The sequence below is a fragment of the Myxocyprinus asiaticus genome, chromosome 37 (assembly GCF_019703515.2).
Source record: "Myxocyprinus asiaticus isolate MX2 ecotype Aquarium Trade chromosome 37, UBuf_Myxa_2, whole genome shotgun sequence".
NCBI lineage: Eukaryota > Metazoa > Chordata > Actinopteri > Cypriniformes > Catostomidae > Myxocyprinus > Myxocyprinus asiaticus.
The window spans coordinates 31,270,838-31,297,688 of NC_059380.1; the positions used below are offsets into that span (position 1 = coordinate 31,270,838).

General features: G+C 37.7%; 1 protein-coding gene across 2 annotated transcripts; it reads right to left on the reverse strand.

Annotated features, from left to right (window-relative positions):
• On the reverse strand, nucleotides 1–26,851 carry LOC127428324 (25-hydroxyvitamin D-1 alpha hydroxylase, mitochondrial). Of its 2 annotated transcripts, none has more exons than XM_051676641.1 (9): nucleotides 26,642–26,851; nucleotides 24,977–25,167; nucleotides 23,619–23,815; nucleotides 15,999–16,199; nucleotides 12,924–13,087; nucleotides 12,065–12,231; nucleotides 10,139–10,220; nucleotides 9,860–10,057; nucleotides 1–3,546 (listed from the first exon to the last, which is right to left on the reverse strand). In XM_051676641.1, exons 1-9 carry the CDS (start codon nucleotides 26,849–26,851, stop codon nucleotides 3,433–3,435), a joined length of 1,524 nt encoding a protein of 507 aa, XP_051532601.1. In that variant the 3' UTR covers nucleotides 1–3,432. The 2 variants fall into 2 exon arrangements, with proteins under 2 accessions (XP_051532601.1, XP_051532602.1); XM_051676642.1 differs by having other exon boundaries at nucleotides 1–1,637; nucleotides 26,642–26,840.

The following is a 26,851-nucleotide window of genomic DNA, read 5'->3' on the forward strand; positions in this document are numbered from 1 at the left end:
CATACATACACACACACACACATACAGGGTTGGGAGGGTTAATGTATTATATAATATATATAATGCACTACGGATTACAGAATACATGCTGTAAAATGTAATTTGTAACATATTCCGTTAGATTACTCAAGGTCAGTAATGTATTCTAAATACTTTGGATTACTTCTTCTGCACTGGTAGATTTTTTTCAATTGTTTTGACTGTAAAAACTCTGCCAGTACATTAAGACAAAATACACGTTAAAAATACATTCTCTGAAAAACCTATATATCTTATGCAGTGTTGTTTCTAAAACAAGATAAATCAAACTGATCTTGTATTAAAGATTTTTAGATATTTTTACAGGAAAACAATACAAAAATTATCAAGAATATGATTTTTGCCCTAATATCAAACATCTTAATAGAAAAAAGAAATTATGATCTAACGTGAATTTTCTTGATAAAAAAAAAAATGATCATGCCTGGTAACGTGCATGTAAAACAGCTAGAAATAGCATTTTAGCTAGCATAAAGCTGACAATTTACACAAGTTCCCCATTTCTTCTGCTCCAAACTTACTTCTGTCTGCTTGTATGAATGTAACACCTCATAAGAAAGTGTTTCACCGCACTTCAAATACACTTTGGATCGCAACATTTACATGTATAAATGTTTTCATCTGAAAGGACTAAATATTAAATGAAACAAATGACAATAAAATGCAAAGTAATCTCTTCAGTAATCAAAATACTTTTTGAATGTAACAGTGTTCTAATTACCAATGATTTAAATTGTAACTGTAGTGGAATACAGTTACTTATATTTTGTATTTTAAATACGTAATCCCGTTGTATTCCGTTACTCCCCAACCCTGTGTGTATGTGTATACACACACACACACACACACACACAGCCAAAGGTTTTGAATGTACAGATTTTGCTGTTTCGGAAGGAAATTGGTACTTTAATTCACCAAAGTGGCATTCAACTGATCACAAAGTATAGTCAGGACATTACTGATGTAAAAAAACAGCACCATCACTATTTGAAATTTTTTTTTTTTTTTTATCAAATTTAGACAGGCCCCATTTCCAGCAGCCGTCACTTCAACACCTTATCCTTGAGTAATTATGCTAAATTGCTAATTTGGTACTAGAAAATCACTTGCCATTATATCAAACACTACTTAAAGCTATTTGGTTCGTTAAATGAAGCTTAACATTGTGTTAATTTTTGAGTTACCACAGTATGCAGTAGACTGGCATGTCTTAAGGTCAATATTATGGCAAAAATGGCAAAAAAAGAAACAGCTTTCTCTAGAAACTTGCCAGTCAATCACTGTTTAGAGGAATAAGGCTATACAATGCTTGAAACTGCCAAAAAACTGAAGATTTCATATAAAGGTGTACACTACAGTCTTCAAAGACAAAGGACAACTGGCTCTAACAAGGACAGAAAGAGCTGTGGAAGACCCAGTTGTACAACTAAACAAGAGGATAAGTACATCAGTCTCTAGTTTGAGAAATAGACGCCTCACATGTCCTCAGCTGACAGCTTCATTGAATTCTACCTGCTCAACACCAGTTTCATTTACAACTGTAAAGAGAAGACTCAGGGGTGCAGGCCTTATGGGAAGAATTGCAAAGAAAAAGCCACCTTTGAAACAGAAAAACAAAAAGAAAAGGTTAGAGTGGGCAAAGAAACACAGACACTGGACAACAGATAATTGGAAAAAAGTGTTATGGATCTTTTGTGGGAACAGCTAGACTGTATGGTGCGTGAGAAGTGCCCAACAAGACAGTCACATCTATGGCAAGTGCTACAGGATGTGTGGGTTGAAATGTCACCCGAGTATCTGGACAAATTGGCAGCTGGTGTTGAACCAGTTTGTGCCTCTTTATACAACAAAAACATATTTTTCTTTTTCATTACACATTCTTTTATTGGATATTCAGAGGTTACATTAACTGACAGGTTTTTGTAATTTAACTGAATTTTAAAAACATCATTCACACAATCCATAATTTTAACAATTAAAAAAATAGGCATCTTGCCAACTGCGTTCTCTACTTTGGGGGGCTAGCACAGCCTTAGCCATTGGGTTTGCGCATATGGTCGCATGGAAGTTTATATGCTGCACAGTGTATTTGGTAGGCCTATAGTATGTGCAGCAGATGTGCTATAGCAGAGGCCTTGGGACGTAGGGTAGGATTTCTCATGTAGGGTCATTGAACCTTATCTGCATGTTATGACCTGTAAAGGAGGAATATCTTGATGGGAAGGCAAAAAAAGAGATGAAATGGAAAGGATATGGTGTCCACCTGCAGGGGCTGGCAGGGAAATGTTCCTGACCACTGCCCCACCACTAGGAGATGTTCTTGAAATTAATTGGCGAAACATCTATGATTGGCTTCTGGCTGATGACTGATCCGGCTGGAATGAAGGCACTGGCAAAAATGCCCAGCACGTTTTGACAGCAATCTCTGCACCTGATTAGAAACCTTCCCAAAGTCAATGATGCTAACAGGGATTAGAAGTAAAGGGGAGAAAAAGTTTTAATGTGCCCTCTTGAAAATAGACCCGGAGAAGGATGAAAGATTGTGAAGTGTAGTCCAGTGGTATACTTCATGGGATATTGTTCATTAAATTGAAAAGATAGCAAGATTGCATCATCTATTACCTTTTTTAATACACTGCAAGAGCAGAACAAAAAGAAATGGCTAAGAACCCACAACACAGCTTGGTAAGACCAAAATAGTTCTTGTCACGGAAGTTCTTGTGATTTAAATATCACATTAAAAGTACCAAGTGTCGCAATATTTCACTGACAAGGTAACTGGATGTTTGTTGCAATGATTTAAACTTTTGACTTTTCAAAACAAATTCAAATTCGTGACCGAATTAATACAAATATATTATTAGTTTCGGGAGCACTCTCACTTGGTTGTCGTTAATGATTTATTAACTTACACTGTAGACTATGTTTGTCAAGTCCATGTTATTATAGACCTAAATCATATAACATTTTCAGGAAAATGAAAACAACAACAATGGATAAAAATTAAAATTTACAACCCAGTACATCAGAGTAGCGGAAAATTATTATTTGTAGTGCATCTTCTGGATATCGTAGGGACGATCTTTATGCATTACATCAATTTAACCAACTTTTTAGTTATCGTTTTGGTTGGTGTTGTTGGTATTCAGGTATTGGACACAAAGCTTTTTTTGTGTAACAAGCACTTCATTGCTTTTCTCTTTTTTTGCAGTCACATAGAGGCTTGTGTAACTATAGACTGTCATTGCAATTTGGTAATTCAGGGGCTGATGCAGCATCTCAGGTCCCCCTCATGCTGCTGGAGGGCCTGACGTTCACCTGGCCCTCTGCATCTCCACATTAGAGAGGGTCAGGTCTTAAACACTTTGTCCCATGACCTCTGACCTGAAGCGCTCAGCGCTCAATGAAACACACGTTGATTTCTCTCTCTGGAACCAATAGAGTTCTGGTCATTGGATGGACTGTATTGCTCTCTTCTGCAGGCTCCATGTTGAAGTGAATTAATATCTGCGAGAAAAAGACAATGAATGTTTCTAAATTTCATCTATGAAATAGGTAAATGTGCAGATTTGAGGTGAACACCATGTCATAACAAAGGGCAGCACAATAAAATGATAAGTAGCTCTGGGCATATTATATTATCTCAAAATATTTACAGTATCCACCTTTTTTCACAGGCAGCGAAATTACCCATTATGCTTAGCATGTTCTTCCAATGCGGATGCAACAGGCATCCACTTCGCAACTTATTCTCATTATCAAGCACTATAATATCATTAACAATGGTCAAAAACAGAAGAACAGTCTGTGTTTACTTGGTTTACTTTGCGCTCTCTGCATGCACCCTGTATGTGTGTGTGAAAGAGAGACACAGACATACAGCACGCATCCACGAATATGAGGCGCTAGATTTCATTGCGTTTTTTGTTGTGCACTTCAATATGAAAACCAGATCCCGGACGCTTTATTAAGGTCGAAAAAGAGGACATGTCTGTGAAAAGAGGGTGTGTGGTCATCATAGATTCCATTTAATAATCTTCTGGTTTATGGCATTAGTTCTGCATTAACAAGTGCCGCCTTATCACACACCCTGCCAACAACAACTCTGTCTCTACCTCATTCACATACACTCACAGCATGACATGAGATATGACTCTCGTAAAGATAATTAATAAAAAAAACCAACAACAAGGAGCTTGGTTTAAATGTTTTTTATCTTTGTTATCTTCCAAAATGACGGACATCATTTGGAATTATCTGTCAATGTTTTAAAAAAATAGGCAAGTGACAGAGAATTAGTTTAATGCAACCTCTGATTATTACATCTGGTTTGACTCAAAATATTTCAGCATTGGCAGCTTTTGTGGTGGCTTATTGTTGTAACATTCATTTTACAGTACTTTTTAAGCCACCTGTAGTTGTTATAACACCCTATAACAGTGCATATTCATCCAAAGCCTCCTGTTGTGCCTCATGTATTCAGATAGAAGACAAAGGCATGCCTAACACAGTCGTAAAAACCTAACTCAAGCCCCCACACACGAAGTCGTAAATCTTACTGATAAAAATTGCGCCAAAATCAAACAAAGGGAGTCCAAAACAGACTACAAATCCCATGAAGCCTTGCTCACTAAAGGATCGAACTCTCAACTCCTATTGGATGAGGCACACAACAGAACGTCCCTCAAACATGACATCATCAGGAGTTGAAATACCTCTGAAATGCTTCCGGGATTTGCTTCCAGCAACTTTGTTCACCGAGTATAGACACAGCTCATTGCTGCTCTCAGGTGCAACCTCGTGCCACAAGGAAGTAACGTCCGACTTGAAACTGTGGCCATACAATCTCCATCTCGCTGGACGAGTTGAGATTACTCTGTGTTCATCCGAACACTCTAACGGATCCGAAGGAGACCGTCGAGCAAACCACGTCTTCATCCGTTTGCCTGCAGAAGTGAAGAGATTAAAGATTTCTCTTCCATCTTCAATCAAGTCGACATTTCTGATTTCTCCGCCAGCCCGCCGAGAATCAGCAGCCGTACCGCCCGCCGACAGAGCGAGGAAACGGCCTCCCGTCATCACCCGAGCCTCAAGGAACCGGATCGGAGTTAAAGGACGAAGGAAAAAACATTCTACCTGTGTCCTCATGCGATTCAAGTAAGAGGTTTATGTCTGGGCAGAGATAGAATATTATAGTGTGTTATTCTTGTGTTTCAAGGTTTTTTTCTTGTACAGTTTACGGACCGCCATGTCCGCTCATTATTAATACTCAGGGTATTAATTATCATGAATTTGTTTTGCTGTATTGTGGTCCAACCAAACTGGACTGTTGTGCAATTTCACCATCGCGGGTGAGACAGGTAAACTGAGTTCATCCATTAAAGAGTCGAATAACGTGGGAATGTTTATGAGCCGTTCACCGCGTCTCTGAGCGATGAACTAACAGCTACTTTCTCTCCCACGATCACGAAATTGGCTTTAGGGCCATCACTCTCTCTCTCTCATACTAACCACACACACACACATATACACACACACACACACACACACACACACACGCGCACGCACGCGACCCCTCACAAACATTCTGGCACACATTTTTGGCTCCTAGATAGCTTAATGCTAAAGCCCAGCTTTGTCCCTAAGCTATCATACAAGCGGATACATGTGGTAACTGGTAGACACCATTGACTGGTTTCTTGCCGCCCACATTCGCGGTTATATTCCCTGGCCGGAAGTCTCGCATGACATACTCTCCACGAGAGTCACGTCCGCCATTTTGTGTGCGTCCCTCCTTACGCACACACACACACACACACTGTGACACACACACCTTATGCGTTATAGGATTATTTTTATTTCCACATCTAATCATATCACTGTTTAGTTTGTAGTTGTAAGTCGGAAGTTTATTGACTGCATTGTATTAATTATTAATTGATATTACTTCATAAATAAACTTTGTTTATATTACAAAGAGAAGTGTTTTGGTTTGTTTTGCATACGCCTGTGTCATGCTGATGGGATGTCAGTGCTCGGATTCAAACCTTCATTCATTGTTTTTTTTTTTCCCAAAAATCGATATTCTTCGGATGTCGATTTTCCTAAAGAAAACAATCTAATATTGAGACTGTTTTACTATCTGGTTATTAGTCCCTGATTCCAGGGTGGTGCCCCGTCAATGTTAATCCTTATTAATATTCTATTGATTTTTGATAATTGATAATTATCTTTGATGATTGTTGAATTTGAATGATCAATAAGCTAGTGTTAATTTTAATTAATGTTTCATCGATGTTAACAATTAACGATTATCTTTGATAATTGTTGATTTAAAGGATTAAAAAAAGCTAACATTGATTCTCATCAATGTTCTATTGATTTTAATAATTAATAATTATCTTTGATAATTATTAATTATTGCTAATAACCAAACCCGCTCCTAAACGTAGCACACTACATTTACTGGAGCCCCATATGAGGTTTTAATGAGTTAGATTCAATTAATTAATTTAAATATTAATTAATAACTAAAGAAATAATTATTAATTATTTCTGATAGTAACACTGATCTAAACAACCAGTAAAGCCCTACACTCCGCTGCTCGCAATCACCAGTAATGTTAGTCTAGCTGATAACAACAACTGCGGAAGTGTGGAGCATCCGAGAGGATGTCTCTCGCCGTAATTGCGCCGCCCATGGAGAAGTCAGGAGAAAGGTGGATAATAAATTGGTGATAATGTTGCTGGCGATAAAAAATTAAAAAATTATGTAATTGGAAAAATCAAGATTTTTTAAGTTTTTAAGTTTCCTAAAGGCTGTGTCATTGGACTAGTTTTAAACCTGATTGTGTTATGCTGCTTAAGGGATTAAGAGAAAGAGGTGTAAGGAAAGCAGTGTTAGCATTTACATGACGCTATAAGTTGTTTTTATTAAGTGCATGTAAACAGGGTCAGTGCCTTACAACTCATGAGTATGAGAGTGTTAAGACAGAGATGTTTTAATAGAATCTCTGATTTAAATTTCTGTAGCAAAAACAGTGTTAGAGTTAAGTTTGATTCATTTCCTGAATCAGTTCAAACTGTCCTTTTCAATTAATTGATTCAAAACTCTTATTCAACAATTTGTTTGTGTCTTGTCTTGATTATTTGTCTTGATTGTTCTCTGAAATACATTTTTATTGTAGTTTACGTTTTGTTAAAATCAAAGATTTTTAGCAACCAAATTGGCCCGATTGCTAGGGAGGGTAGAGTCACATGGGGTAACCTACTTGCGGTCGCTATAATGTGGTTCGCTCTCGGTGGGGCGTATGGCGAGTTGTGCGTGGATGCCGCGGAGAATAGTGTGAAGCCTCCACACGCGCTATTTCTCTGCGGCAACGCGCTCAACAAGCCACGTGATAAGAAGCGTGGAGGCAACTGAGATTCATCCTCCGCCACCTGGATTGAGGCAAGCCACTACGCCACCACGAGGACTTAGAGCGCATTGGGAATTCCAAATTGGGGAGAAAAAGGGGAGAGAGAAAAAAAAAAAGGGTGATTTAAAAATTTATTTTCAAAACAAATACATAAATTCTATTTTATATATACACTATATTGCCAAAAGTATTCGCTCATCTGCCTTTAGACGCATATGAACTTAAGTGACATCCCATTCTTAATCCATAGGGTTTAATATGACGTCAGCCCACCCTTTGCAGCTATAACAGCTTCAACTCTTCTGGGAAGGCTTTCCACAAGGTTTAGGAGTGCGTTTATGGGAATTTTTGACCATTCTTCCAGAAGCGCATTTGTGAGGTCAGACACTGATGTTGGACGAGAAGGCCTGGCTCGCAGTCTTCGCTCTAATTCATCCCAAAGGTGCTCTATCGGGTTGAGGTCAGGACTCTGTGCAGGCTAGTCAAGTTCTTCCACACCAAACTCGCTCATCCATGTCTTTATGGACCTTGCTTTGTGCACTGGTGCGCAGTCATGTTGGAACAGGAAGGGGCCATCCCCAAAATGTTCCCACAAAGTTGGGAGCATGGAATTGTCCAAAATCTCTTGGTATGCTGAAGCATTCAGAGTTCCTTTCACTGGAACTAAGGGGCCAAGCCCAGCTCCTGAAAAACAACCCCACACCATAATCCCCCTCCACCAAACTTCACAGTTGGCACAATGCAGTCAGACAAGTACCGTTCTCCTGGCAACCGCCAAACCCAGACTCGTCCATCAGATTGCCAGATGGAGAAGCGTGATTCGTCACTCCAGAGAACGCGTCTCCACTGATCTAGAGTCCAGTGGCGGCGTGCTTTACACCACTGCATCCGACACTTTGCATTGCACTTGGTGATGTATGGCTTGGATGCAGCTGCTCGACCATGGAAACCCATTCCATGAAGCTCTCTACGCACTGTTCTTGAGCTAATCTGAAGGCCACATGAACTTTGGAGGTCTGTAGCAATTGACTCTGCAGAAAGTTGGCGACCTCTGTGCACTATGCGCCTCAGCATCCGCTGACCCCGCTCTGTCATTTTACGTGGCCTACCACTTCGTGGCTGAGTTGCTGTCATTCCCAATCGCTTCCACTTTGTTATAATACCACTGACAGTTGACTGTGGAATATTTAGTAGCGAGGAAATTTCACGACTGGACACAGTACCACGCTGGAATTCACTGAGCTCCTGAGAGCGGCCCATTCTTTCACAAATGTTTGTAGAAGCAGTCTGCATGCCTAGGTGCTTCATTTTATACACCTGTGGCCATGGAAGTGATTGGAACACCTGAATTCAATTATTTGGATGGGTGAGCGAATACTTTTGGCAATATAGTGTAGTTTTATATTGAATACCAACAAATGGATGAAAAATATCAAGATATAATTTGTTTAGCTATATCGCCCAGCCAAAGTGACCAGCAAAAAAAGCTGAAAAACATGAGTTTTAGTCCTCACCAGCCATGACAAGCCATATTTTTGATCACTTGGCTTTTTTTGTGTGGTATCGTGCTGAATAGCACCGTCCACAGTGAAATCAGTATACAATAAGAATAATTCAAATCCCACTTCTCATAACTGTAGTTTAAACATCTCTCTGATCTTCTTATTGGCTGTGTTTGTGTCACGCAGCAGTTTTGTATGTGGACAGAAAAACTGCTTATCGCTGGAAACTTGTTGCATTACACCTGGTTTGTACACAATTTTCCAGCATTTTAGTGTCTCCATTAAACAGTCCCTCCAGGATTTTATTTTATTTATTTAGTCTATTTGTATTGTCTGAGGCATAACATTTTAATATAAAAAATTATAATTAAGGGTCTTCATTGTATTCGTATTTGCCATATCACGGATTACACCTCTTCAGCATATGGTAGTTTTGAATTTATTATGCTAGCTGCAAATTCAGTTATATTCAGCACAAAAATAATTACAGACAAATGCTCTTATACTGTCACTGACACAAATTACACAAGTATACTATGATTATTTGTTTGTTTTCACTGGGGGTGGATTTAGGCATGGGTGACATTGACAACCCCTCCGTATGGCACCCTGGGCGAAACCCCCTTCATGGGGATGGGGATGGGGGTGGGGGTGCTGAAGGGGGTTTCACCCAGGGCGCCATACAAGCTAGAACTGCTACTGGTTTTCACGGCAAAACAACACATAAAATGTAGCAAATGCCGTTGCAAATTTTTTGAGAAAAGCAGCAGCAAATTAAGACATTATGGGCTGCAATAACCAGGAAAAAGTGACAAAAATTCCTAGTGGGACTGACTAAAGCTCACAGGCAGTATAGATCACAGTGACAGGCATGAAATTGCCATTCAGAATTTCATGTACCCTAGAAAGTGCTAGGTAGACCTCCAATTCAGCGATGCGTCTGCCAATACAGCTGCGTTTGCCCACTCCAAAGGGTACAGAGGAATAAGGGTGGCTCCGCTCACAGCGGCTCAACCAGCGCTGAGGGATAAACGCATCCGGGTCAGGGAATTGTTTTGAGTCACGGGAGGTGGCGTAGTGACATAGGGTGATTAGAGTCTGTGAAGAATTAACAACATAACTGTTAAACACACTGAAATGTGGACTTATAAACTACAAATGCTAATAAATATTACATACATTTCTAGGAATCAGGTATCCACCAACTTTAATATCTTTGTCGGTGATGACTCGAGCATTTGCTGGAATTACAGGATACAGCCTGGAAAATATGATGTTATTAACTCACCCAAAAAAAAATATGGGGGAAATTGCAGCCATTTGCTATCTGTTTTGTTTTTGCACTCGATTCAGTAAAATAATTATGCAAATTAGATAATGGTGCAAACACACCCAAAATATTTGTGCAAAGTAAAAACGCAAAAAGTAAAAGTTAACAATGACACAATAAATAATGATTAAATAGTGTTATTATGACATTAATGTTATTTAATTATAAATATTATGGTGTGATATTACAGTTAATACAAATAAAAGCTAATACAGTAAATCAATCCTTAACTGTAAGTTTATTTCTTCAGAAGAATATGGTGCTTTACTCGTTTATGCTCATGCTTTGACTGAGGGGAAATAATAATGATTTATCATAGAGAAAAAAACAGTACTGTTTGAGCTTTGCAGTGTTCTCTGTGATGTTTAGTCACCATACAGAGGCTAAAACCTCAGCTGAACAATGGGCTGTCTCCCTAACTTCATCTCTTGGTGTTTGTACTCCTTAATACGAATTGCTTCTGTTGTTGTATTCCTCACTTGTAAATCACTGTACAATCGATAGATGTACATGTAATTGAAACACTTTTCATGCCGAGGAAGCCACACAATGGGACAGCAATACTCTGCTGTTCTGCAAGCTTCATATCTTATACATTTTATGAAGTGTCTATTTGCATCCCAGTGTAAATAGCATCTGGCACAAAGGGAAGCAATTTGTACTCCAATAGTCTGGTGGAACCACAGAAATATATGACAAACTAAACATTAGGTGTCACTGCAGTGGCATGGGGTGTAAAGATGGTGTGTGAATGTGTGGTGTTGTCCTAGTGACCGTGGTCGAATCAGTGTTTTATCCCACTCCGATTTCCTGTTTCCACTCTTAATATTTTCTTTAATACTTCTTAAAATAATAGATAAAAATTAATGTAAATGTTGATTTCATCACAGTGATTTGGTCACGGTGAATGTCGGGGAGTGCAGAGAAGGGTTTGATCAGGAGGTGGGGTCTGTCGATCGCACTCATTCCCGTGACTCAGCATCGCTTGTGTGTAGATTGCATCACTGTATTATTAATATTGTAGTAACCATGTTTTTTTTTTTGGCAGAATCCATAGTTTTAATGCATTTAACCATGGTGTTAGTACAGTAATATGGTGGTAATATAGTAAGCATGGTTAATTTTGTGGTTACTGTAAATTTACAAAACATTCCATGGTGAAACCATTGTTACTGTAGTAAACAAAGGTTATTTTTTTTAAGGTTAGGTTTAGGAGTATGGGTTAATGTAGTATGTCTGTGGGACTCTAAATAAACACAAACACACTGCAGTGATGCCCATACTGTATATTTATTTAAATATGGGTGCAATTAGTATCTACCATTATTTGCACAAGGGATGGGGTGCAAATAATATCTGCCACTATTTGCACTGTTGTGTAAATATAATATACCATTATTTGCACTGGGGTGCAAATAGCATCTGCCTTAATTTTAACTTATTAGAGCTCATTACTCATTTTTATACTTTTACTAAATAATATCACATTTGTTGTGATCAATCTTATTATTTTAGAAAGAAGAGTAGTTTGCTGCAACTCTCTTAACATTTTCGCTATGGCTGAATACGATATCGGAAGCCTGTTATCTCCCCGAGATTCTACCGGAAATATGTAGGTGTCATGCAGAGTCAATTCACCACAAAGTCTCTTTACTGCAACCTTCCTCTTTAACTGTGTTAGATAAACTAAAGTCCACAAAAAACAAAAAACAAAAAAAAAAACACACATAAATGAGCTTTAATATTACCATTTTTGAAAAGTGCACTTATTGTACCTGAGGATTTCTTTCACAACAGCTTTCATTAGAGGCATAGCTCCAACATCAGACGCATTTGGGATGTTACGGCCCCGCAGTACACTCAAAACCTCATCACGTAATGCATTCTGGATCTGCGGATGCCGAGACAGCTCATAGAGTGACCACGACAATGTGCTGGAGATCTGAAGCAGGGAATGAAAAACATCCATATACATTAATATTAGTATATCTATATATATACACACACACACACAACCAATCAAAAGTTTGGACACACCAACAAATTATTTTTTTTTTATTGTTACCATTTTCCACATTTTAGAACAATAAGTCATAGTCAACAGAACTATGAAATAACACAAAAAGTGAGAAATTTGTAGTGATCAAAAAAGGTATACTGATAACATTCTTTTCATTCTTTAAAGCAACTTCATGAGGTGTTTCATCCTGAGATGCCTTTTAAACAGTATTGAAGGAGTTCACATGTATGCTGGACACTTCACTGCTTTTTCTTCACTGTCTAGTCAAACTCACCCTTTAAAAAAAATCCAAAACTGTAGTTTTGTAAATACATTTAAATGTATTTGTCATCTACATAACCATTTGCAATCATTTAAGCAGAATCCTTCATATCAAAAGGTTTTTAAGATCATAAGAAACAAATTCAGTCAAGTGTGTCCAAACATTTGACTGGTACTGTATAAAAATATTAGTATTTTCTTTTAATTAAAGGCATACATGGTAAAATCTAAACCATATCACTATTTAAACTCCCTAGGATGCAGCAATTATCAAAATGATTTGAGATTTTTATCACAATGTTAAAACACTTAAAATTATAACACATGTGAGGTGCATGGAGATGAATCTGTACCGTATCAACACCAGCGAGAAGCAGCTCAGTCACGTTGCTGTACACAGATTTCAAAGGCATTCCTGCCTGTGACAGGAAGAAGGTGAGGTAGCGTCCCTCTAACTTCTCTCCTCGCGTAACTCGCTGTGCTTCCTCCTCTAGACGCTTGTCAATGTGCCCTTTAGCTGTGAGAACACAAATACTTTTAAAATCTCCAACATCAATAAGCCTGAACATGACATATTATGCCTTAGAGTAGCATGTTCTCACAACACATTAGGGGTTTGGTGGTTCAGATTTGTCATTCTATATGCTAGTGTATTCCTAAACACTGAAATCAATTCACTGTTAGCAGATGTATGCTTCGCATTTAAAATGTACAGTCTTTCTCTTCCAAGAACTGACCAAAGCTATTGATGTGTCATCTTGTACTACACAGATTTTTGTCTAATAAATGATGTCTAGAATGAGATTGTCCCTCCCCCTGCAATCAACTAACACATCGTAGTTTGCGGCTGTGACATAAACTAAAGTCTACTGGCTAATTACAAGAATTTAAATTTTTGTGCAAATGATCCCTATTTAAGAACTACTAAATTACATGTTTGCCTACATTAGTCTATTAAGCATGACATTTTACTCAAAAAACTCTCAAATTTAAAAATTACTAACAACAATGCATTCAATAATCATATGTATTTTGGTACTTTAATGAACTCTGGGGGTCTTGAGAAATCTTGTTCAGCCAGAGTCGTGTCGTAAAGCTAGATGTGATGTAATTCCGTAAAAATCTAGTCAGTAGGTAGATGTTTGTTGGTTACATCGTCTCCTCATTGTGAAAATGTTTTCTAAATATAAGCATAAAAGCATGTGTAATTTATGAACAATGGAGACAGCATGGGAGAATAGATGAGTGTGTAGAAAGGGACATAAAGAATGCTGTGAATTATTATAACATTTTGAATGTTACCCTAACTTTGGCCTACTGTAACTTGGCCTTTCAAGGGCACAGAGAGGTCTTACAACAGACAAATAGTGGGAACTTTCTCATCATCATTGAGCTGTTGGCAGGCTATGATCCAGTCCTGAAACTGCGTATCATGAAGCCTCAGAGGTCTTTTAAATAATTGAGCCCTGCCGCCCAGAATGAGTTAATATACATTTTAGTTCAGAGGGTGAAAACTGACATTCAAACTGAACTGAGTGATGCTCCATTTTTCCTGTACTCATGGACACCACACAAGACATTTCCAAACAAGACCAACTCAGCCATGTCTTCAGATATGTGACCGCCAACAATGACAGCAACAACAATGCAACAAATGTTGACATTAATGGTGTTTTTAGGATTTGAGGAAGTAGCAGATACATCAGATCTTGAATTAGAGAAGAAAGTCTTGGCTAGTATTGAGAGCAGCGGCCTTGATTTAAGAAAGTGTTGTGGACAATGTTATGACGGCACAGCCAATATGAGTGAAATTGAGTTAATTATCAATAACTGTCAAGAACATAACAGAAATCAATGAATTTTATAACAATATAGAGACACTACATTCTTTGGTCATAGTATAAAGAAATGGGTGATGTTAGACGGTGTATTCTCGTCAAAATTAGCAGAGCAGGACAAATTGACTCTGAAGTGTTTGTGCCCTACGCGGTGGTCATCAAGACATGATTCCCTCATTGCTTTCCAATATCGTTAAACAGACATCATGAAAGCCTTGACCAAAATAATACTTGTGAGAAGGCAGATGAACATAATGAAGTGACAGGACTGAAGAAACAGATGGGAAAGTTTAGCTTTATTCTTCAGGTTGTACGACAAACAAAAGTGTTGGAAAGTGTAAATGCATTTTCAAAAGTTGTTCCAAGCAAAAGATGGAGACATGCAAAAATCAGTTGGTATGCTTAAGAATGCAGCCAATGTCTTGACTGAATACAGAGGAGATTTTAAGAGTTAAAGACACAGCCTGTGTCATTTTAGAGATGGGAAGTCAAAAGCACTTTTGAGGTGACAAAAAAAAAAAAAAAAAAAGCACCACTTTGATGATCTTTGTGAGGATGAGAGGTTTTCTGGTGGTGAGAGCTATTTCCATGTCAGTGTATTTAATGCCAGCCTTGACATTGTCATCAATCAACTTAATCAAAGATTTAGGAGCATGCCAGAAACCTCACAACTGTTTCAGTGTTTATATCCAAGGGTACTGGAAAATGCAGATGATGATGAGCTTCACCACTAAGCAAACTGCTTGGCAGATCACTTTGGCAGGGACATATCTTCCAGTTTTCCAGGCCAGCTTCTTAGATTCAAAACATGTTTCAAGACAGAGATTAGTAAAGCATTCAACTGTAAAGGATCTCGCCAAAATGTTGGTAGTTGATAACAGCTCTGTGACAGCATCATTCAGTGAAGTGTGCACTGCAATGCTGCTTTTCTTGACTCTGCCTGTTACAGTTGTGAGAAAAGAACATTCATTTTCCAAACTAAAACTCAAGTCCTACCTTAGGAGCAGTATGGGGCAGGAGAGTCATAATGGTGTAAACTGAGAATGCAAGAGCTAGGACTTTGGATTAGGGGCCATCGTTGATGATTTTGCTGAACGCAAGACAAGTCACATGAACTTTACTTAAATGAGTAGCTTACTTTTAGCTGTAACTTCTTTGAGCAAATATTAATAATGTTGAGTAAATAAACATGTTATATATATATATATATATATATATATATATATATATGGTAAGTTCAATCTTTGTTCGTGTTGGCTGTTGGCCAATTAGGAAGGTTGTGCACTTTGTAAGTTTAAAGGGTGGGGGAATGGGGGGCCCCCATCAATTGTTTTTGAACTGGGGCCCATAAAATCCTAGCTACGCCACTGCATCCATTTGTAGTTTCATTTTACTCTCTGTACCTGTACAGTGATTCAGCAATAAAGAGAATTTGAATACTCTTAAAAATGACATTTAATATTTATCTTTTTTAGAATTGTTGCTAAAAATTTGATTACATGACTTGCACCGATCTGTGGGCGGCAAACCATATCATTAATTTTTTTAATGGAAACCATTTCACCCTTGCAACACACTGCACATACTCACCAAACTGGAACATGTAGTCCCAGCAGTGGCAGAATTTGTCCCAGGGTTTGGGGACGAGTCTGTGCAGCCAAGCAGGCATAGCCATAGTGAGCAGAGTCATGACAAACATAGTGTTGATTGACTGGATAAAATATTCTGTTTCCATGGGAATAACTGGTTCCAGGCAGCCAATCCTGGACTCAAACAGCACAGATGAAATCCCTTGTAAGAAAATAAAGAACACATCTCACATTGGTGCTCACATAATGAAAAGCATATTTTATATGTTTTGTTCCCTGAGGTCCAATTGTAATTTTAGAGAAGGTTTTTTATGACAAAAACAGACCATTTTTCACCCCCTCTCACACATGCAACAGCTTTCAGTCTTTTTAATTTTTTTATATAATTTCACACATCAGCACTAAAATGCCATTAAACTGAGATGTACTGTAATTTTTTTATCAGCTGACAAATTTCTTCATCTGATTGGATAAAGAGAAGTGCTTTAAGGCTGGATTACACTTCACAACTTCAAAAATCTGAACCGAATCCAAAAATACTTGGTATCATACACTTACTATGTAAATAGCAATAGACAAAAACTGGGCAAAACACAAAATGACTGAGGATCACTCCAGCTGTCAAGTCGATCCGATCACAAACTCATGTAGTAACGCACCCCCGTTCTAGGAGACATTTGACAGATGAAAACAAACATAGATGTACAGGAGTGTTGTTGTTGTTGAAGCTACTTTGTTCTGAGTCGCAAAAGAAATGGGCCAAACGCATTTGGAAAACAGAGAACACTGTCGTGTTCACACATGACCTCAAAAAAGAAAACTGCAGTTAATTTTCTGGAAAATGCTGTATATGTGAAAGTAACAAATATAAATCCTTACTCCTTGCACTGCAGATCATAGTTTGCATGTGCTCTGTTTGACAGAAACCTGGCTTAAATCGGATGAATACATTAGTTTAAATGAGCCTGCTCACCCAGGTTATTGTCATAAACATGGAGGTGTTGCTACAATTTACAAGGATGTTTTTGGTGTTACCCAGACTATGGCGAATGGCTAATTATATACCGACCTTAAATCTACCGATCTCCCATTTAGCCTAAAATACTAGAAATAGTAGTATCCTCCAAACTGTTTATTTTTACAGAGAATGGTATCTGTGAAGAATTTCAGTCAGAATATAGGCCCCATCCCCTACAAAAATGAATTGAAGTAAAACTGCAGTATCACTGCAATCTATGCAGTACAACTGCAGTCTGATTGCAGTAAAACTGCAGTCTGATTGCAGTATCACTGCGATCTATGCAGTAAAACTGCAGTCTGATTGCAGTATCACTGCAATCTATGTAATAAAACTGCAGTAGCACTGCAATCTATGCAGTACAACTGCAGTGTGATTGCAGTACAACTGCAGTGTGATTGCAGTATCACTGCAATCTGTGCAGTACAACTGCAGTGTGGTTGCAGTATCACTGCAATCTGTGCAGTACAACTGCAGTGTGATTGCAGTATCACTGCAATCTGTGCAGTACAACTGCAGTGTGATTGCAGTATCACTGCAATCTATGCAGTAAACTGCAGTCTGATTTTAGTGTCACTGCAATCTGTGCAGTAAAACGGCAGTCTGATTGCAGTATCCTCCAAACTGTTTATTTTTACAGAGAAATGGTATCTGTGAAGATTTTCAGTCAGAATTTAGGCCCCATCATCCCCTACAAAAATTAACTGCAGTAAAACTGCAGTCTGACTGCAATCTATGCAGTACAACTGCAGTCTGATTGCAGTATCACTGCAGTCTGATTGCAGTATCACTACGATCTATGCAGTAAAACTGCAGTCTGACTGCAGTATCACTGCAATCTGTGCAGTAATACTGCAGTCTGACTGCAGTATCACTGCAATCTATGCAGTAAAACTGCAGTATCACTGCAATCTGTGCAGTAAAACTGCAGTCTGACTGCAGTATCACTGCAATCTGTGCAGTAAAACTGCAGTCTGACTGCAGTATCACTGCAATCTATGCAGTAAAACTGCAGTATCACTGCAATCTGTGCAGTAAAACTGCACTCTGACTGCAATCTGTGCAATATGTGCAGTAAAACTAGTCTGTCTGCAATCTATGCTATAAAAAGTGCAGTTTTGTGTAGTAAAATGATGCTGTACTGTACAATGACAGACTGTACTGCACTTACAATGCCTTTTGACTGCACTATTGATATAGTGCACTGCAATACAGTTGCAGGTCAGTGTAATATTACTATAGTTCAGTGAAGTATATCTGCATTCCACAAAAGTATAACTGCAGTACACTGAAAAATAACTGCAGTTCAGTGTAAATTTCAAATCAGTGCAGTAGGAGCTGCCGTTTGTTTAGCTCACATGCAGTTCAGAGCAGTTCATCGAGCTGTACTCCAGTACAAACTGAGTTGCAATTGCAAATGTAGTTTTCATATTGAACAAAACACTGTTCTTAAGTGTCTAGAGATGTCAAAATTAACCTGTAAACACTTTAACATTTTCTGTGTGCAGTGGGCAATTATGGTTTATTCAATGTTCATTCTTGTTATTCTTGTCCTGACCACCGGGAGATTTTTGAGTTAGGTGTTGACCTAAAAAAAGGAAGTAGAGAAGCAGTTAGGGGATGGAAGTTTGAGAAGCTTTTGGTGTGAAGCTTTCCTCTTCATCTCCTTTGCCCTATTTTGAGGAATATATGTTCTGAAGCTTAACGTAAGTACTTTGTATTTTTATTTATTTCTGTTTGCTTTATCTTCTGTACAATTTGTATTGTCATGGATTTAGCTGTTAGCATATGGTCATTGTTTGTTTTGTGTTTATGCACAGAGTTTTTTTTTTTTTTGGTGTACCACTCTTCATTAGGACTACTCTTAATGGGTCTTTGAGCAAATCTTGGATTCACGAGTAACACCTTGGACTACTGCTTGCATTGCTGCTTGAATTACTGCTTGCATTGCTGCTTGGATTACTTCTAAGTCATTTTTTCCTCTTTTTGTTTTCACTATTTTGTCATGCAAAAGACTGGGCAACTGCTATTTGTGCAAGTGTGTTAATTTGGACATGGTATTCCTGCAGTTTTTTATACTGCAGTACAAGTGTGGTAATTTGGACACAGTATTCCTGCAGTTTCCAGTACTGCAGTAATACTGTGTCCAATTTACTACAATTGTACTGCAGTATAGAAAAAGTTAAACAACTGCAGTTATTTTTTGTAAGGGATAATGCAGAGACTGCACTTATTAGAGTTACAAATGTCTTGCTCTTATCATCAGACCGTGACTTCATCTCTCTTCTATGCTGCCTTCAACACCATAGATTACGACATTCTCATGGATAGGCATGAGAATTATGTTGGCATTTGTGGACAAGTTTTAGCATGGGAGAAGTTGTATTTATTCAACTGCTACCACTTTGTTGGTGTTAACGAGGAGTTTTCAGATCAAGTAGAAATATAGTGGGTGAAATACCAACTGCAGTGTTGCCAGATCTCGCTAGAGAAATAGGCAACATGGTCTCGAAAAACAAGCCCAAAATAAGCCACTTGCCTTACCAAAATAAGCGTGTGATGAGGAGGAGGGCGTGGCCGGGGCATGATGGAGCACGGCCGGCGCTGAATCAGCTGATCAGCGGGAGAGCAAGATAAAGGGCAGCCAGAGGCGCCGGTTCAGGAGAGAGAGGGATGCACGCGGCCGCGTTGCATGTGTGTCTGTTTGTTTGTTTGTTTAAGTTAAGTTTGACATTAAAACATTATGTTGACTGTTCTGCCGTTCCCGCCTCCTCCTTGCCTGTCCTTTATACTGTTACAAAGCGAAAATAAGCAGTTAATTTTTTTTCTTGTGTGGTGGATTTATCTGCACAGAAATCATAACAAGCATTTAGATAAAAGTTAAGTATACTTTTAATTACAGATCTGTTTCGGAGTCAAAATCCAGCAGCATCAAATCTGTATTTATGCATCTTATCTAACAATAATTCAGTGAAGACTTGGAAACAACTGAGAAATATACTTTTTATCTCTAATAATGTTTTCCTTGTATCTGGATTAGCCGTGCATGTATACTGTATGAAGTATTTATAGACAGTTGTTAAAACGGTTTTCATTCTGAGAATGCGACATCTACAAAGGACAATTAGGCAAATAAATGTGTGATGCAGCAGTTTCCTTCAGGATCAAAGCATGTTTCATTTTTTCGGGCAACATGAAGTGTAGTTCCAAAAATTTACTGTGATAGTCCCTTTGGCTTCCTGAAAAAATTATCGGAACAAAATTAACCAGTTATAACCAGTTACCAGCATTTAAAAATAACTATTGAAAATAACTTTGTTCTGCTTTTCGGTTACATTCTGCAAAAGAAAAAAATGTTCCTTCCTTGAACCGTTTTTAGTCCCTGTCAGGAACCTTGGAATTAGTATTAATTGTTATGCCGAAAATTTTCAGCTTTATATTTCCTTGAGACCTGATTCAATTTCTCAATTTTCAAAGTTAGCAGAGTGCATCAATGATATCAGTGACTGGATGGCTAGAAAATTCCTTATGCTCAATTCTTACAAATCAGAGGTAGTAATTATTGGACCAAAAACGTCAAAAAAATAAATAAATAAGATGCTAGATATAATTTGTCTAAAAAAAAAATCCATAAAAAGAAGTAGATTATTTTCCTATTTAGCTCTTAAACTATAGAATGGCCTTCTTAGAATTGTTCAGGCCTCAGACACACTCTCTCAGTTTAAATCTAAACAAAAGACTCATCTCTTTAGCCAGGCATACACCTAATTTATCCCTCAACCCATAACTATGCTGCTTTAGTCAGGTCTGCCGGAACCAGAAACACTTCTCATACTCTATAACTCTGCTTTAAAGTGAATGGCATTTACGCTAATATTATTCTATTTGTTCCCTTGTCTCATCCTCAGGATACATACCCCGAGGTCACAAGAGCCTGCCAGATCCAGCTCTGGTCCAGCCCGATGTCCCACCCTCACATTTAGGTTTCGCTGAAGGATGACCACTAACTGCAGGCTGTGCCAATCAGACAGCAAGGGGGGCCTACGATGATCACTGTCTGCATCTCTTCAAACTATTACGATAGATTCCACAGAGTATGAGCTGCTGCAAACTCCGACTGTACAACAAGGGATACTTCACTGTCCACCACCTGCACCTCGGACATAGGTTGGACTTCACCTGAAATGAACTGCCACAAGCTTCCAGCCAGACTGCGAGGCACACCTTACTGATCTCTGCCTTCATAATCTTGGTCATTGAATAGACTACACTTTCTTAAAATGAAATACATAGAAAATACTGTACATTAATACCAACTAAAGCCTTCATCAGCCAAATATAAAGGACACTGCATTTGCGTGCACTTCCGCAGTCAATTAGGGATGGACTTTAACCCTCTGGGGTCGGCGGACGCGCCCTGCTGGATTTTTTCCTCATAACAGCGGAAACGACTTAAAATACTCTGTCATTTTTGGGTATACAGATAAGTGTAAGACATCATTAGAAACTATAAAGGGTCTACTTGTGTACACTCACAATAACAAAACTTTGTGCTTTTGTAAAAAAGAAAATAAACAGGGTGCGCTTTCAGCCGTCTCTATCTCCGCGAGCATCTTTCTGAAATACGTCAAAAAAATGAACTGAAACTCCAAGAATACTTATCAGACAAACATGAAACATATGTCTAAAGAAAGCTTAAAATGTCTACTTTTAAATAAAACAATTCAAATTTAAAACAAATATTCTCCTGCAATGTAATCTGTATGAAACAAAGCGATGTACAGTTTCTCCTGGCTCAGCTAATTATCGCTAATGTGATCCCACCCACGGGCAGAGGGCACTATTCATACGGTAATGTGCTGAGGCGATCAATGCAAATAGTAAACGCCCCCTACAGTGCCTTAAAAAACATCAAGTTCATCATCAGATTCATTCACTTTCCTGCACGTTTGGAAGATGGCATGCTACATAGGTGAGGAAGCTCCTGGATAGTGACGAAGAGTTCACATTTTCCTCAGAAGAAGAGCGGGACTCTAACGATGAACGTTTGAAGAGCGACTTGATCCAGACGAGGATACAATTTCGGATTAGTAAGTCTTTTAGTTTTACGTACATTAGTTGACATGCTATTTTATATAAACGTACATATTTTACTAGTTGGACTATTTCCAGACTTGCCAGCCAGTATTCAGAGTATTGAAATTTGAAATATGTCCTAATAGGCAAGTTTTAGTTTCATTTAAATGTTGTTTCGGATAAAGCAGGTATTTCAATTGTATGCGGTATGATATAAATATGATATGTAATATGATATAAAAATAATATAAATTTTCAGATTATATTTTAACTAGTGTTTATTTCATTATCATCAACGAAGCTTGTGCTTGCAAATATCTGTTCGGATGTAAATGTGTAAAATGTGCTGTAAATATGCCCATATTTGAAAATCTGCATATTAGAATGATTTCTGAAGGATCACGTGACACTGAACACTGCAGTAATGATGCTGACAATTCAGCTTTACATCACAGGAATAAATTGCATTTTACAATATATTCAAATAGAAAACAGTTATTTTAAATTGTAAAAATATTTCACAATATCACTGTTTTTGCTGTATTTTGGATCAAATAAAATGCAGCCTTGTTGAGCAGAAGAGACTTCTTTTAAAAACATTAAAAAAATCTTACAGATCTAAAACTTTTAAATGGTAGTGTTGGTCTAAAGTTAAGTCAAGTCTTTATGTAAAGAAAATGTATAGTCAGATTACTTTTAACTTAAACTTGATTTTGTGAATAAGCTACAAACAATACATTAAATCATTAAATCTCCTCACATTCATTCTCTCTCAGGGGAGGGGTCTTCCTCAGGTATGAATCACATCAATATTCACGATCATCCACGCCTCCTCGCATATGGCCTTTCTAACACTAAAGGTGTCTTACAAAAGTTAAATGACTATATTGTTTTGTATGAATGAGTGATCAGAATGGTTTTCACATCATTTTGTAGCAAAAACTCTAGGCTACAAGATCCAGTTCTCAAAAGTCTTGTGAACAAATGTTTAGTTTGTGTTATATTGCCTTATTTCAGTGACTTCAATTTTTTTTTTCAAAAACCACACATAAACTTTATTTTCTCAAAAATACAAACATGTACATACATGTTGTTCACATATTATTGTAGCCCAGTTTGTGCTGAATACAGTGTTATCAGACTTTAGCCATTAATATGTTTTTAAGCAACTGAAAAAAGCACAAACATCAAGGCATGTCAAAACTTCTGAAAAAGAAGAATTTCACCATATATGTGCAAATGTATAATGTGTGATAAATAAAGAAAATTATTAATTATTAATTATTAATTAATTATAATTATTATTAATTACTTCTTCAGGGCCCAAAACATCCTCAGACCCCAGAGGGTTAAAGACACTTAATCATTAATCTTGCAGTTCATATAAAATCCTTTAGTTTTAAACATTGCCCACCCACTCACATAAAACAAAAATTTACTATACATAGATAACTAATATTGGCATTATATTATTTCCCTTACAGAATCCATCTGCTCTTACACAGTTTATTCAAGGGAGAGATTTACCTTCCAGACCGAAGCAGTAAAACTCAGCGGCGATGTCAGTGATGAGGCCGCTGCTGTTTTCTCGCTTGCGTAGCTTCAGTTTGTTAATGAGGTCAGTCACTACAGCATTTAGTGTGCCGTCATATGCTTCCACAGCTTTCGGTCGTAACATGTGTTTCGCCAGCAGACTCCGAACGTTCTGCCATTCCTCACCCTCACTGAGAAGCAATGAGACAAGTTGGGTTTAGAAGATGCATCAAAGGAGGCAGCTAGCTACTAGTAATACAATAATATATTGGCCAAATAGATTAACTGGTGTATATTTGGCCATTTTGAGATTATACATTTGCCAATAATTTTGACAAGTGTTCATTTAAAATCTACCAACATTTTTGTCAATGCATAGATTTCTCTGATAATGGGGTATTCATGCATGACTAAGCACAAACTTGTTGAATTCCAAGGGCTGCCATCATGGCCATTTTTTTAAATTATGATGACAAACCACTGGCATTTTATTTGGTTATCTTACCAAATAAAAGTCTTTGCTCAACATTACAAGAAAAATTATAAATACGACAGTTCATATTGATCACGACTGTTCATCTTAAAAAGAACAGCATACAAGTAGTCGATTAAATAGCTTTGTGTGAGGAACAGACCAAAATGTAAGTCGTCATGCACTGATTATTATTCTCCTCTCAGCTAAAGCTCAAATTTTATTCGTATCCTCAAATATAATAATGCACCTTTTAAGCGTATCGTGCCAGGTTTGGCATAACTGAAAGCTATTGGAATGGAGAATGAGATTTGAGAGCTGCAGTAGAGGGGGATATTTTTGGTAAATATCAATGTCTAAGGTCTAATAATAGTCAGTTTATTACACAAAGCTATCATACAGCCTTTCATATAGGCAAAATGTTCTTTATATGCTTGCCTGATGCCATTTTGGGCCTTACAGATAACAACATGAAATAAAATATTTGTGTATGTTTAGATTGCAAGATTATGACATTAAGGTTTTATAATGCTGCTTCCATTCTCCATAAAAAAGTGTTCATAAACACTTGTGAATGGTGACTGAGGCTAACATTTTGCCCCCTTTTACTTTCCACAGAAGAAAGTAATACAGGTTTGGAACAACATGAGGGTATGGGTGCATAAATGATGACATATTTCAATTTTGATGAAGTATCACTTGAATGCTTTGACTTCAATGCTACTAGATTCGTAAAACACCTTAAACATACACAGGTCAAAACTTTTACTCTCTATTTATAGGAATTAAGTGACAGGTGAGTAAATAATGAATTTTACTTTTAGGTAAATTAAATGAATGAAATTAAGAAAAGTTTCTATGATTCAGCTGTTGTACCCACGCAGTAAGGAGTCCGTATCCATGCCCACGAAGTTGCCGGTAGTCTTTCCAGGATGACAAGTCTGATCGCATGGGGTGCTGGCCCTCCTGTCTTAGCACCTGCTCTATCAGTTCCGGTTCTGCCACATGAACAGTCAGGATGGGTCCAAAGCTCGCTTTCCACATGGGCCCGTACTGCCTCCTTCCCTCCAGCTTCAAACATAATTTCCTTGCTTACTTCTGCCCACACATACACTATTAAAGTGATAGTTCACCAAAAAATAAATCCTGCCATTATTTACTCACCCTGATGACTTTCTTCTGTGTAGCACAAAGGGTGAATTAGTGAAGAATTTCCCAGACACTCTTTTCCACTTAATGAAAGATAATGAGGAGGACTGGAGGTGTCAGGCTCCAAAATGCACCATAAAATCATCATAAAACTATTCCATACAGCGTATTATTTGTGTTAAGTCTTTACTGGTATAAAAGTCGCTATTCACTAATAATATTCACCTCCAAAGAGCTGTTAACCCCTGTGACTATATTATCACTCGAGAACCAGATCAATCTGATTCATGAACAAGTCGTTTAGACCTGTTTTGTGAACAGTGTGATTTATTAGATGTGACAATTAATTGAAACCATTTAACTCATCAGAACAATTTGTTCGCGTCTTCTCTCATAAATGCACAAAGGAGAGCTAAGGTTCTCAAAGAATAACGACCCAAATATGGTACTGTTGCTCATACAAAGCTCTTGTATGGCTTCAGAAGACTTGGAAAATAGAAAACAAAACATGATGAAGATGGACCACGTTTATTATTCTTTTTATTGTCTTGAGTTTGACAGACCCAGTCCCCACTCACTTCATTGTATGGAAAAGAGCAGCCAAAAAAAAAAAAAAAAAAAAATCACCATTGTGTTCCATGCAAGAGATAGTCAGACAGGTTTGGAACAACTTAAGGGTGAGTAATTGATGACAGAATTTTAATTTTTATGTGAACTGTCACTTCAATTCACATCACACATGAATTTAAAAGTGCATGATAAATCAGGATTATGCTTTTTGAGGAAACTTCAAGAGAAAGTAAAATAAGATTCTCTTTGGCCAAGATTTTGTGTGTGTAAAAAAAAAAAAAAAAAGGTTTATACAAAAAAGTGCTCTCAATTTTTCTGATTTTACGTTCTACTGTATTGGGGTGAACAGACAGAAAACAATCCATGTACTTTTGTACATGTATTTTGTAGAGTTGCTTGCACTTTCAGTATAATAATTAGGAAATATACTAAATATAGGTCACATGTAGGCTAATATGACAAATGACAATCATAATCGGAACCAATAGGAATCCTGTAAGAATAAAATAAGATGCTACTGAATAAACTGAACTTTTGAAAAATACAATTAAAAATACGAATTTCAGTTTATCCAGAAGGGTTTGTTTGGAATATTAGGATTAGTTATATTATAAATTCCATTAGAAGGGGTTAACAATACAAAGATCTGGTTACTCCTGTTGGACATCCACTATCTGTGCTGTAAACTTGTGGGCCAACAACAGCAATAAAATAATTCGACAAAATAAATATTTGCTTTATATAATATTCTGTATTTTCCTTTAATGTCAAAATCAGCAGCCCAGCATTTCTCTCTTCATGGCAGCGTAAAGTTCATTGTGCGCACCTGCAGTTGATGAAGACGCGACAGGCCCTGTTTGAAGAAGAGATCCCAAATGAACCCCGCGGCTGAAGGTCCAGGCATCTGATCCAGCGTCTTCACCTGCTGGGATGTAGACACGGAGATGTTGTCAGTCCATCTTTCTACAAACCTGAGCAGAGGAGACGCGCTCCTCACGGTCATCTTCAGTGCCTGAGGGAGCATCCTGAAGTTCAT

Excerpts from the sequence above, each read along its gene's own strand:
- LOC127428324 (XM_051676641.1), bottom strand. The coding sequence starts at position 26,851 with ATGAACTTCAGGATGCTCCCTCAGGCACTGAAGATGACCGTGAGGAGC. Across the intron at positions 13,088-15,998 it reads GGACTACATGTTCCAGTTTG|CTAAAGGGCACATTGACAAG; the intron begins GTGAGTATGTGC and ends GTGTTCTCACAG. Across the intron at positions 12,232-12,923 it reads TTCTCGCTGGTGTTGATACG|ATCTCCAGCACATTGTCGTG; the intron begins GTACAGATTCAT and ends TCCCTGCTTCAG.